The sequence below is a fragment of the Podarcis gaigeae genome (genome assembly GCF_964106915.1).
Source record: "Podarcis gaigeae genome assembly, chromosome: 3".
Classification (NCBI taxonomy): domain Eukaryota; kingdom Metazoa; phylum Chordata; class Lepidosauria; order Squamata; family Lacertidae; genus Podarcis; species Podarcis gaigeae.
In genome coordinates this window covers 21,483,679-21,497,536 of record NC_139680.1, presented here as the reverse complement: position 1 = coordinate 21,497,536, position 13,858 = coordinate 21,483,679, and the positions used below count along the sequence as shown (strand labels likewise).

The window sequence follows — 13,858 nt, the reverse complement described above, 5'->3', positions numbered from 1 at the left end:
ATTAGAGAGAGCTGATTATTATCACTTGCTTATTTGCTCCCTCCTTGACTTTATGCATTGTAAACACCGACCAAAAGAAGTCCTCTTTCCAGACAAATGCATGGTTTTCTGAGCTTCCACTCAACTGCAGTGAATGTTCTCAGCAACTGGATGAAACCAACAATATTGACAACAATGTCATCGGACCCTTGTCAGATATGTAAAAACAGAAGAGAAGTAAGAGCGTGACTTTGAGAATTAGGGATGAATGAGAAGTTTGTTGGGTTCACATTTTAATATGAACCTACCTAATTTGCAATTGTCAAACTTGCTAAGACCTACTGGGGAAGGTATCTCAGCTGAATCTCTTTCAGCTGAGGTCTGCTGCCTGGTTACACAGAGGGAAAGCCTTCTTAGAGACTAGAATTATTATTATTATTATTATTATTATTATTAAAAAATTATTTATATCCCGCTCTCCCCAGCCTTCTGGAACTTTCTCACCCCCCCCCGAGATATGGCTGGTACCAACACTTTCTAAATTTTCAATGCCAGCTGAATAGCTAACCATGCTTTTGTTGGAGTTTATTTAGTGTCACAATTGATGTTTATATTTTAGCTGTCTGGCTGTAGTTTATCAGCCTTCCTTTTTTCAATTTGTAACTATGTTTATGTATATTGGGCTTGTTTTAAATTATAACTCAAGTCTGGAATTGCATTTGCAATGCACAGTGGGAAAGGAATATTTTAAATAAATAAACACATAAAATATGTGATTTGAAATCCAGTTATTCTCCAAAACTTACACTTGCCTGAATACTGGAATGCACTTCTCCAGCCCAAGAGTTTGTTTTTTTTAAAATGCACATATCTGGGAGACACGAACATCGAAATGTGTATATTTATGAAAACAGCATACAAAACTGAATTATATTAGGCGAAATTGCTTGCAAAAATGTGTATTCAATGCATAAATTAAGAGAAATGTGAATGAAAATGTTTAATAATTTTTGTGCAGGCTTTTTTTTTAAAAAAAATACACACTGATGTAGAAACAGGGTGAATGGAAAATGAAATTTGACAGTAATGCCTACTGTGAGTACACTGTTTCTCTTTTAGCTTTTCCAAGCATGGAAGTTTAAAGAAGAAATGTCAAAGGCACAGCTGCCACACGGTTTCACAAATAAAATAATTAAGGAAGTAGAGTGCCCTTCTAAAAAAGAACAATTTGGCCTTGGACTCATTAATTTCTAATCTCCTTGGATGTATGCCACATACATGAGCTCTATCATCTAGGCCACACGACCATCATTAAAAAGATGACCCAAATAGTAAAAGAGGGAAGGAATGCTACCTTGATTTGTGTGTGAGAGAGAGTGTGTGTAGCAGATTGATTCCATAATCTTGCCTTCATCCCCATCTCAAAACATACATATGCCAAGGAACCAGTTTTTGCTGGTATTTCACACCAAAGCACCACTGTCTTCAGCTATAAAAGTCTGCAAATGTTTCCATTTAGGTTAACATTGAAATAACATACCAATACCAATACAGGCAGCAGTAAGAAAAGGTTTGGAAATAAGACATTCCATTACTATGAAATTGTAGACACTCAAGGAGCTGAGCTGGATGTGAATATTGAGTAAACCCGCCAAATGCACAAAAGAGAAAAGCATTTGAGAGGTTGAAAAGCAGCCAAAAAGGAAAAACAAAAACAAAACAAAACGCCACACCACAATTCGGAGCCTTATAAAGAGACTAATTTTAGGTTCAGGTTACGTTCCACAAAAGTTTGCAGACAAACTATTTCAACTCTAAGCTTCTATGAACAGTAACAAGGATGTGCGTGTGACAGGCAACCCATTTGCCTTACTGTGAATAACACAGTAGGCAAAAAGCACAGCTGATACTTTGATAAAATGTAGTGTACTTTAATCAGTCTTCATATTCTGGAGGGTACTTAAGTTGGGAGACTTGGCCAGAGTTCACGTCTAAGAGCTGTTTTACTTGACACATTCTGAGGAATTATTATTAAATTTGCCTACCACCCTTCACCTGTACATCTCAGGGCACTTCATAGCATAGAAATACAAGACAAAAACACAAAATACATAATAAAAACAAGAACAAAACAAACCAGTAACCCCCCATTATCAGTTCAGTTGAAATGTGTATGTGGTAAGCCAGCTCTGAGTTCTGCAAAGAATTAATGATGGGCTGTTGGCATACCAGTGATCATTCTCAGGGCGGTCAAATTATTCATACCAAGTGGGCCACAAGAGTATTTTGACCTAGAACCCACAGGCCACACACTGCCTTGTCGTGCAGGGTGGGGAGCAAGGTCAAAATTTGACCCCTCTCCCAGCCCTCACAGTGCGCTTTGAGAAAGAGGCACCGGGTTCTGGCAGGGTCTTGGAGTCCTTAAGCCTCTTTCTCAAAGCTGGGAAAGATCTAACTAAGCTTTGGGAAGAAGGTAGGAGGACTCTAGGACCCTATCAGAGCCCTCGTGCCTCCTTTACAAAGTCCAGCACCTCCCTTACTTGGCTTTGGGAAGACAATGTGAGGGCTGCAGGAGGCATCAAATGTTGCTGAGGGCCACCAAAAAGGTCTTGAGGGCCACATGTAGCCCTGGACCATCCTGATTCAGATCAGGAAGCTGGAACTGGGTTGGCATACAACTACCAGCCTGTACTGAAATAAGCCTAAAAATAAGTGTATATTGGCCCGAAAATGCAAATGAAATATTTCTTACACTTCCAAGCAACTAAAGTCTTGTTCTCCTGGCCCAGTCTTAAGATGTTTTTCTTGCTCAAAGTTAGTAAAGACTAACACTAGATTTCCTTAGGGCCTATCTTCTAAGTCACTGATAATCCAGAAATGCCAAATTTAGAAGGAATGAAGAATGGTTGAATTTAATTAATGGCTCTCCAGAATTATATTCAAATGCAGTACCACAAAGTGGGAGGGCGGGGAAGGAAGTGGGGTGGCTAGAACAGACACAATTGTGTTTTTCCTTAACAGAAGTGGGATGGTTATAGTTAGGCCTGAAAAGAAGTGGGGTAACAACTCACACTGCTCCCTTTGTATGACCAATGTCAGCAAAAGGGAGTTCCTGAGCCTCTGGTGGGTGAGGGAGAAGAGAGAAAGGCGGGGGGGGGGCTGGGGGAGGCGGGGGAGGAGAGAAAGTGAGGAAGAAGGCACTTTCAGGTGAGAAATGGAGAGGGCAGTGCAACTCCAAATACAGATTTCCTCTAAACTTTTATTTATTTACAGTGGTACCTCGGGTTACATATGCTTCAGGTTACATACGCTTCAGGTTACAGACCCCTGTAATCGTGCTCTGGCGGCATGGCAGCAGCAGGAGGCCCCATTAGCTAAAGTGGTGCTTCAGGTTAAGAACAGTTTCAGGTTAAGAACGGACCTCCGGAACGAATTAAGTACTTAACCCAAAGTACCACTGTACACACACACACACACACACACACACACACACACGCACACACCAATCACTCACTCACTCACTCACTCACTCACTCAAGCTAGCCTGAAATCCAACACACAGCCTGAGAGGACAGAAAACAATGTTGGGGGAGAAGTTGTGGAATAAATATTAACTCACTAATTCCCTAGCCTGCCCTCCCACCCATCTACCCACAAATACATCCCTTATCCACAAGCCAATTATTCAGGAAAATACATTTGGGAGCCTGTGTTTGCTGATCTAATGCACAGTTCTGCCTTAAAAGCAACTTGTTGCAGTGGTGCTGTTGTTAGGGTTTAGCCCCTTCCACACCCACCATTTGGGCTCACAACGTCAGCTGCATGTAGTTTTCCTCCCATAAGGATCCAAATGTATTATAACTTTGCATGCTGTTTCGGAAACCCTGCAAGGTGTTGGCGCCTTCTGAGAGCGCAACTTGGGAGCCCCAGAAGGGAAAGAATTAAGCACATTTGCCACTTTCCCCATTACTCCTCTGCTCTAAAGTAACTCATCTTAAAATTGCTTTTGCTTTCAGAATGGCCTTGAGGCTCAGTCCCACGTGTTTACCTGTAGAGTATACTACACCCTCCCAAAACAAAAGTGAACAAAATCCCCCCTTTATTCCAGACCAGTCATGCTTTCAATAAAATATTCGAGGTTGTTATTATTGTCACAAGTGAGCAAGTTGGCTGAAACTGAAACCTGTTGACTCCAGCTGCTACTCTGATACACACAGGGTGGATAAATAAGTCGGGGTACAGATTACTAGAATTAAAATATGCTCGTTCACAAGGTTACAGCTGGAGCAGTGGGGATTGTGGGGGTACCCACAAACCTCTGGATCCCTCTTAACCATACATTCATTTGGGAGAGGTCACATAGTTCATGGTGGCAGAGAATATACTGCACATGTAAAAGGCACCCACATTGAATCCCTGGCGTCTTTTATTAAAAAAAAAATAGGAAGCCCCTTCTCCATTTCTGCAACTCTTTAGTTCTCCACTTCAACACAATAGATATGGAAATCCTACATTCCTCTTTTTGTAAATGGCTTCCTGTTTATTTGCCGTATTTATTTATTCCAAGAACATTTATTATATCTAAACTTCCTGCTAAAACATCCTGGACGGCTTACGAAAGTGAAAAACGATCAAGTCCCGAAGGAAAACAGCAATGAGAAGGTTGTTTGGAGGGTTCTCACTTGTCTGACTTAAAGTGTACCGCTTATGGCTTTATTAAAGTTGCAATCAGTCTGCAGTTCATCTCCATCTGACAACTATCCAAGATGAATATAATTACCGTCCCTGATTTTCTCCCAAAATAGACAGCATCTGACGGTTTGACTAGCAAGAAAGAGGCTTCACAGCTAAAGTTAATGAAACCGCACGGCCAGTCAATTACTGGGTTTCTATAAACGGAGACTAAGACTTGCCTTCCCTGTAGATTACGCATCTTAACTCTGTGAGACGCATATAATGTAGCCTTAACTAGTAAGCGATAATGAGCAGACAGGAGACAGAGCGGCTGAAGCCAGCTATCATTAGATTTGTGGAAGGGTGGGGTGGGGTGGGGGGAAACATGCCACCAGGCCAGCTTTTTATGAATATTTGATAAAGCAGTCAGCGCAATTATACGGCAGTTCTGTAATACCGGCACAATTAGAAAAACAAGCTTTAAAGCAAGAGGACATAACACACTGAAAAGAAGATGCCACCAAACATGCCACCCTGGAATAAAATACAGTCGCTATTGTGTTAGTTGGCAACATTTAAATGCACAATTTGAAAGCAAGCACAATGTTCTGTTCTGTAATCCCCACCCACCCCAATGTGTGTCCCCCCCCTTTTTTTGCACAGTCCAGGTTCAGAGTTTGGGAAAATACTGCAAGGCAAAAATACTGCAAGACAAAAATCAGCAGCCACATTATTTTGTTGATGATTGAGAGAAATGTGGAAATTACTCTTGTGGGTTTCCCCCAATGTTGCTACACTGACTTATTAAACAACATAAAAATAGCAATTTATTTCTACGTTAATCTATAATGTAGACATTTTTTAAAAAACAAAAGTAATGGAAAATTTAAAAAAATCATGCAGCTTTTAGAATCAACTAGCTAAAAACAGAGGGAGAAAATTGCAAAGGTGGAAACATGATCTAAGAAAGAAAGAAAACATCTTAACCACTACTCTCAAATAAATTTCTATTTCCAGGGGCGGAGAAAAAAAAGGTTTCTAGAAATTAAAATTTCCTTGGTCCTGTTTTCCTTTTAAAAAGGTATGAGTTGAATGCTGGCATATAAAAGCATCTCCCAATATTTCTATTTTTTTGGCTTCCAAGAGCCAAAAAGCATTAGGTGCCCAGAATTTCATAGGGTTAAAAGTAGTGCTACTTAACTCCATCCTTGTTCGTATTAGAATTCAGCATCTTTCTATGATATGCATATGGTTACTGCAGCCTGAAGGAAGAGATAGTAGCATATCTTTAAACTCCTAAACTAACATTTGTGTGTTTTGGGATTGGCATCATTCATGACTTGGTTTGAGGTTAAAATGCTCCATTGATAAGAACATTTCCCTCCAGCCAAAAATGTGCAACTAGTGGGATCGGGAATTCATACAGGTCAGGTTATGTGTAACAAAGGAATCTGAGTGTTTCGTTAAAAAATAAGTAAATAAAAAATACATTCAGAGTAAGTGGAAAGAATGGCTACTGGCTCTGTGACAGGAGAGTCAAATCTTCATAAACCTGAAAGAGAGGGAAGGGAAAAAAAAGCGACACAAATGCTCCCCTACAAAAGAACAGACCAGATCACAGCTGGAAGGAAGGCAAACCTTTTAATCAGGTCCTTGAAATACAAGCTGCAGGAAGCTAGAACATTTTGGTGGACTTCAAACTCTTTGCCTTCAACAATAATTTTCAGGTCTGTAAACTCTTTCGCTCTGCGTTGCTGGTTCAACTCCTTCAACATTTCTGCAGAACAGAGAAGACAGACAGTGCCAGGATTCCCATTAAGAGGTTTTTATTATTATTATTCTTTAGAAATAAATAAACAAAACAAAACAAAAAAACAAGGAAAGTAGAGAAATTGGAAACGCTTGATATTCTTTGTTGGCAAGAATGGCTCAACGTTGACAGTCAAAGAAATCACAAACATAATACATATTATATAGGCAGATATATGTATATGCTTTATGCAAGCAAGAAACAGTAGGAAATAACTCAAAATCCTACATTTCAAAGAGAGAGGAAAAACCCATTTTCCCGCATCAATAAATTGGAAACACAAATAATACATCACCACGGTTTTTAAAAAAAATATTGTAAAAGGATGCAAGAACAAGTGCTTTATTATCTCCAAACATTAATGCTTTTTAAATGTACTGGAATTAATACTGAATAAAAACATGACACTTATGATGCAGTATGAACTTGACATGTTTCAAAGAAAAAAAATGCAAAGCTTGCAAAAATCCTTCTCTTAGGCATGCTATAGAAGTCCTTGAGCCTTACATTTAGCAAAATACAATTGCATTAAAGCAGAATAACATTTATTCTAAAACCAACCTACCATCGACAACTGGAAAGTTCTCAAAGCAGGAAGGAACACTTCCTCACACATTGAACATTTAATCAAAAACAACACCCAAAAAATTAATGCCTGCTTTTCAATACCTGCATTTGCATGTATTTTTTAAGCCTTGAGTTTTTAGAATTCGTTTATGGTAGCAATTCATTTCAACACAAATACGCAACCACCTCTTAAGAGTCTTTATTTCTTGCAATAACTCACTTACCGTGCATAACCTCTCCAGGCTCTTACCTCCTTTATATTGGGAGAGCAAATCAGCAACGTGCCTTGTTTGTGATCGTGAACATGATAAGCAACACCTTTCCTAAACTAACGTACCAGACTGGCTAGTAAAGTGGACAGAACACGGTTTTGGTAAAAGTGTGTTTCAAATGACTTATTCTGTTGATTTGGTATTTTGTCTACCATTCTTCATTTGCAATAGGCCAAGAGCTTTGTTTTCCTCAGGAACAACCACCTGTATAGTTCCATTCTCACAACCATCTTTCAAACCTTTTAATTGTTATTATTCTCCTTAGTTGCAGTAAGTTTTCACTGCTCTACCAGGTATAAAAGGTGGCCTTACACCCGGAGCAGGGAACTTCTGGTCCTTTAGATGATTCTGGATTCCCAACTCCCATCAGCCCCAAATAGTATGGTCAATGGTGAGGGAAGCTGAGAGTTAGAGTTCAGCAAGACCTGGTGTAGCGGAGGCCCAAAGGGTCACAATAAATGTGATAATGTGTACCCCTGGAAATCCCTGAGTGCGCTTCTAATAGACAAGTTATGGTAATCTGTTGCTTTTATGAAACTGATTATTTTGCAAGTGGCCGCCCCCCATTGGGGCAGGAATACAGCTAAAATGTGAATCACAAAGATGCAGCTCAAAGCTAGAACATAAATTGTTACATGGTGCAAATGGTTACATGTAACACAGGTTCCCAACATGCACACTAACACAATGTAACAGCACATAGTGGCTTAGTCAACAGAAATTGGTGAGAATCAAACCTGAATAGGCATAAATTGCTAGTGCTTATTGTGCACATGTATTAAACATAAAATGAGGTAATGATGTACATGATTGGTGAAAACTGAGATGCTTTGTTTGAAACTTTATAAATACCACTGACTGGGCGGGGTGCGGTTTTGCAGAACTATCTGACTGTAGCCTATCACTTTGCAATAAACGTTGGACTTCGGACTCCTCACGTTTCTGAGTTTTATTGTTGGTGTAAACTCAGAAGATAAGACATTGGCCACAAGCTCCCCATCCCTGACTTACGTCTGTCACGTAAATGTAAACAGACCCAGAAAACCAGGCCAAAAAATGCATGCTTTGTTTGTAATCGCGCCACTATCAAAACCATACTCTGCCAAACATTTACAGGGGAAAGAGCAGCAATTAAAAGCTACAACAACAAAAACTTGCAAACTTAACATATATTGAAACAAAATTTAAAAATTCCTTCCAGTAGCATCTTAGAGACCAACTAAGTTTGTTATTGGTATGAGCTTTTGTGTGCATTGCTACTGGAAGGAATTTTTTTTATTTTGTTTCGACTATGGCAGACCAACACGGCTACCTACCTGTAACTTAACATATATTGATACCATTCAAGTGTTATCCCAAACCAAGCCCAACCTAAACAACAACATTTTTCCCCAAGGCAAAACAGCTAAGTGTCAACTTGCATGTTTATGTCAATGTAACGGAATCACAATGGTCTCTGAAAGGCTAATTATTCTGCACTGAAATGGGTCAGTGTTCTCTGGAGAGCAAGCAGATCATTAGAGATGGTACGGAAATAACAGCAGGCCTGTGTCAGATCTATATCAGAGGAAAATAAACCACGGTGTCCTTTGGGTGCTATACAAGCAGCTATTTTTAAAGTATCCATTTGAGTTAAAATGCCATAACGTGTCTCAAATACACATAAACTTAAAAGAAGGTGAGAGAGGGTCAGATGGTGGGAAGTTTTGAAAGCCCGGAGTAAATCAGAATTTAGAAGATTAAACTTTGCTTCAACAAGTTCAATTTAAAGATTTAACTGGTCCTCACTATAAGGCATTATCACACATACAATTGTCCCACTGAGCAGTGGACATCGCTTACTGCTGAGAAGTGGAATTAGCTAGCAGACGGAGAAAATAAGATTTTGCAAAACCAACAGGTGAAGGTGGAATAGTTAAAAATACACATGTTGCTGCAAGGAGATGTTCTGGGTGCATTTCAGTTCACTATATATAACCTGAAAGTGTATTAATTTAAAGCAGAAACCAGAGCCGAGATCACTTAACATACCATTTTTATCCCTGCCCACCACCAATTTGGCCAAACTTGTAAACAGACCCTAGATGGGTTGCCTGCAAGGCCTCCAAGAAAGTAAGCAGCTTTTGCAATCTGGAAAATAGGTGAATCCTTCTATCATCCCTTTCATGTGTACCAGATCAGGTGCCGATTAACACATGTGTCACAGCAGGGCACACCTTTAACGATTCTTCCTTCCTGTTCCTGGTACTTGTCACATCTGAAACAGAGCTTGTGTCCACACACTCATACATGCCTGTGGTGAGATATGCAAGCAACTTCATATTGCTGTAGATTGTAGCGTGAGGAAAAGGGAGTAGCAATTCTTCAGATGTCATAGAGTACAAAAAGTGTGAGCCACTTCCATACCTTGCCTTACTCAGTGCCCACTTCCTATTTCCCATGAAGCAGTGCGGGAAAGGAAGAGCGGTGACTGGGTAAGCAGCAGGGTGGGAGGGGCCAGGGGGCACCACAGAGCTAGGAATAGTAAAAGAGGACTTAATATGGAGTTAATTGTCTATGGTGCCGGGGCGGGGGGTGAGGAACAATAGAGATCTCTTAATTTGGGACTTTCCACAATAAAGACAGGATTCGGCGTTACTGAAGCGTGACAACGATTGTCTTGACACATTAGTGACAATTGGAGGGTATGATCCATAATGTATGAATCCACTTTAGTAGGGGTGCCACACATCCGGAAGTTCCCGGAAACATCCGGAATACTGTAGTCGGCAGCAGTGTCTGGTTAGAAATTGGAAAAATGTGCGGGAAAATCCGGATGTATGGTAACCCATGTCAGCAGTGCCTTAAATAATTTTTTTTTTTGCTGGTTTTCCATAAAAATAGTCCCAAAGCAGCATATTTTTTTGCGATTTTGCCAACAACTTTGGCAAAACAACAACAACAAAATGGCAACCCTAACTTTAGGCACAACTGGCATTATTAGAATTCTTTATCATTTCCAACCCAATAAATGTTTATCCAATCTTAGGACCATTGCACGTGGCAATGTCTTAGGGTGGTTTTACTCAGATCCACTGAAATCAACAGTCCTAGACGGTTTATTAATTTCAAAGGGTGTATTCTTGAGTAAAACTTAATATAGCCCTTATTTTTTTATTTTATTTTTACAAGCACGAAGCAGGGCGATTCCTATTGAAGATGCAGTCTACAGTGAGGGAGACGCTTACCTATTTACTGCTTGGGCTTGATTATGTTGGAAAAACCATCCTGCAGCTAGGAGCCTTAGAAAAGAAATTACCACTAGTGTCAGAGGAAACTTGTCTCCAAACAATTCTAGCCCTTTGTGGGAAGGATGGGAGATAGCATTGGAAAGTGAAGAGGTTAGCCTCCTCTCACCATGAAATTGGTTTACAATAAGAATTAACTTTCGCTGTGCCTATTGTTTAATTAACCTCAAACCAAGACATAGCTACATGCTACGCATTAAATGTAACATGTATTCTGACCCTTAATAAGCAATTAAGAGAAGCCTACTAGCTTCCTTAGGAGTCAGCTCTGCTAAAACTTTAAACTTATTTCCCCCTCTGTCTGTGCCCCTACTGAACAGTTGTTCCCAGCCTTCATGACAGTGTCTTATAAAGTACTTTAAGGCTGTTGCCTGCTCTGCTTTTTCTCTAAGCTAAGAAACCCTATTCTTTCCTTACCTCATGTGTCATACATCCATCTAATCTCTTCAGCAGAAGTCAATTCCATTTATAACTGCCTTAAGAGCGGTGACCAAAATTAGGTACACTACTCCCAACAGAGAACTGAAATACAGAGGAAACTTCAGGCCTTAAATCACCCTGAAGCTTTTGAAAATGCAAACGTATTAATATTTACAGGATTTGCCAACCACCACACAGCAATTCAACTAACAGATTCAAGAACAAAGCCAGGAAACCCAATGGCTAACCTTCTGACAATACAACAGCTAGTATTCTTCCCCAAGGAGAAATTAAGACACCAAAATGAAAAACACAAAACAAATGATTCTTTAAGGTATTCACACAGCCCCTTATTCCTGCATTTGAATAGCAGGCTAAAGAACGGGAATTAACCAGGCTCTATAAACTATGACCACTTTTGGCGAACTACGCATTTCATAGCATACAAACTATTCCTAGACAAGTGTTTGCTACCTGTGTGAGCTGGCTGGTCCACAGTGTCTGTAGGGTGGTGAAGGCTGATGTAGATTATTTCCTTTCCAGATGTTAAGGATTCTTCTGATGTTTTCTGGATGTGCTATGTTCACTGCTTGGATACTCTGTGTATTCTGATGTCAAGACTGTGCCCCTCCAGAGAGACCATCCTTTGGATGCAGCCATGTAATATCTGAGATAGTATGTCCACATATTCAAGTGCCACTTTATGGTCGCATGGACTTTGGCCCATGCTTCAGCTACTTTATCTACACAAATCAATGGAGGTATCTTAATTAATGGACACAGTGGAACATACATTTCATCCTTCAGAACCAGTGTGATGTTTTGGTTCAAGTGTCAAGCTAGGACCTGGGTGACCAGGGTTCAAATCCCCACTGAGCCATGAAGTTCACTGGGTAACTTTGGCCCAGTTAAAGGTAAAGGGACCCCGGACCATTAGGTTCAGTCGTGGACAACTCTGGGGTTGCGGCGCTCATCTTGCTTTATTGACCACGGGAGCCGGCGTACAGCTTCCGGGTCATGTAGCCAGCATGACTAAGCTGCTTCTGGCGAACCAGAGCAGCACACAGAAACGCCGTTTACCTTCCCACCAGAGCGGTACCTATTTATCTACTTGCACTTTGATGTGCTTTCGAACTGCTAGGTTGGCAGGCCCTGGGACTGAGCAACGGGAGCTCACCCCGTCGCAGGGATTCGAACTGCCGACCTTCTGATCGGCAAATCCTAGGCTCTGTGGTTTAACCCACAGCACCACCCGCATCCCAGTTGCTGCCTCTCAATCTAACTTACCTCACAGGGTGGCTGTGGGAATTAAATGAGATGGGGGAGCACCATGAACATCGCCTTGAGCTCTCTGGAGAAAAAGGCGGGATATAAATGCAACAAACAAACAAACAAATCCTTCGCAGTATGTATCCATTGGGGTTTCTCCATATGGTGGTATCAGCCTACGACTATTCAAAGTGTGGTTTCACTTCAAACATAACTGACATTTCATAAAGAAGAAGAAGAAGAAGAGTTTGGATTTGATATCCCGCTTTATCAATACCCGAAGGAGTCTCAAATAATCTCCTTTCCCTTCCTCCCCCACAACAAACACTCTGCGAGGTGAGTGGGGCTGAGAGACTTCAGAGAAGTGTGACTGGCCCAAAGTCACCCAGCAGCTGCATGTGGAGGAGCGGAGACGTGAACCCGGTTCCCCAGATTACGAGTCTACCACGCTTAACCACTACACCACACTGGCTCTCTAAAGAACATCAGTTATTTCAACATACCCACAGTCTCCCTCTCCTCCCTGCACCCAACATTTGTTGTAATGGTAATTAATGTTAATGCTGAAAGGAAACGTTTGCTTAACAAAATCACCACAGGATTTGCTACATAATGGACATTTTGGAATATATCACACCGAAAATCCTACTGGGTATCACTACAGGAAGCTGTTATGTAGAATTACTGGGGAAGACAGAAAACCTATTTGAAAATTACAAAAGGTAACTAGCAGCTTCATGTTAAAGTCAATTAATCTGTCCCAGAATTCAATACACATCAGTACATTCCTCCTACCGTAGGAAGGAGGAGAGTGTGACAGAGAAAAAGGCCTGGAGTATTATTGTTATAATATTTGGGGGGGGGGTATTGATCTGTCTCCCAATGAGCTGCAAAGTAGATTTCAGTAGAGTTCCTCTAGGGAAGGAATTCTAAAAAACAGAATCTGAAACAGAGAAGACCCTAGAATGTAGGTGAATGTCCTCCGAAAGAGACATTGAGTTGAAATCAATAGCTAACGTGGTGCTCTCCATATGTTGTTGGGCCAGAACAATAAACTAGAACCATCATCCCTGACTGCTGGCCATGTTGGTTGAGACTGATGAGAGTTGTAATCCAATGACATATAGACAGCACTACATATCCCTGCCTTAAACCATAGCCTGAAAATTGCAAGTAGACAACCACAACAACAAAAGGCTCTGCTTGCCATTTTGTACCAGCTGTAACCTCCAGACAATCCTCAAGTGTAGTCCCATGTCTAATGTACCCCACCAAGCAAAAGCAAATGTGTTATTTGCTCAGAGGTCTTTTCTTTCTCTCCTCCCAGATCTCATTAGCTCACAATAGTCTTCCCACTTATTTTGAAAGATAGGTCCCAACCAAGTTGAAAAGAAGTCAAAGGCTTACAACTTACAACACTGAAGTGATACAAGGGGCTCATCAGTAATGGGAAAAGGTAAAGGTAAAGTACCCCTGGATGGTTCAGTCCAGTCAAAGGCGACTATGGGGTTGCGGTGCTCATCTCGCTTTTCAAGCCGAGGGAGCCGCCGTTTGTCCACAGACAGCTTTCCAGGTCATGT

At 40.8% G+C, this 13,858-nt stretch overlaps 1 protein-coding gene across 2 annotated transcripts in view; it reads right to left on the bottom strand.

The window, feature by feature from the left end:
• KLHL29 (kelch like family member 29) overlaps positions 1 to 13,858 on the bottom strand; it is a 384,113-nt gene that overhangs the window by 72,036 nt on the left and 298,219 nt on the right. For both annotated transcript variants that reach the window (XM_083730231.1, XM_083730232.1), the window contains exon 6: positions 6,292 to 6,430. In XM_083730231.1, coding sequence (XP_083586357.1) covers positions 6,292 to 6,430 — 139 coding nt within the window. The remainder of the gene's footprint in view (positions 1 to 6,291; positions 6,431 to 13,858) is intronic.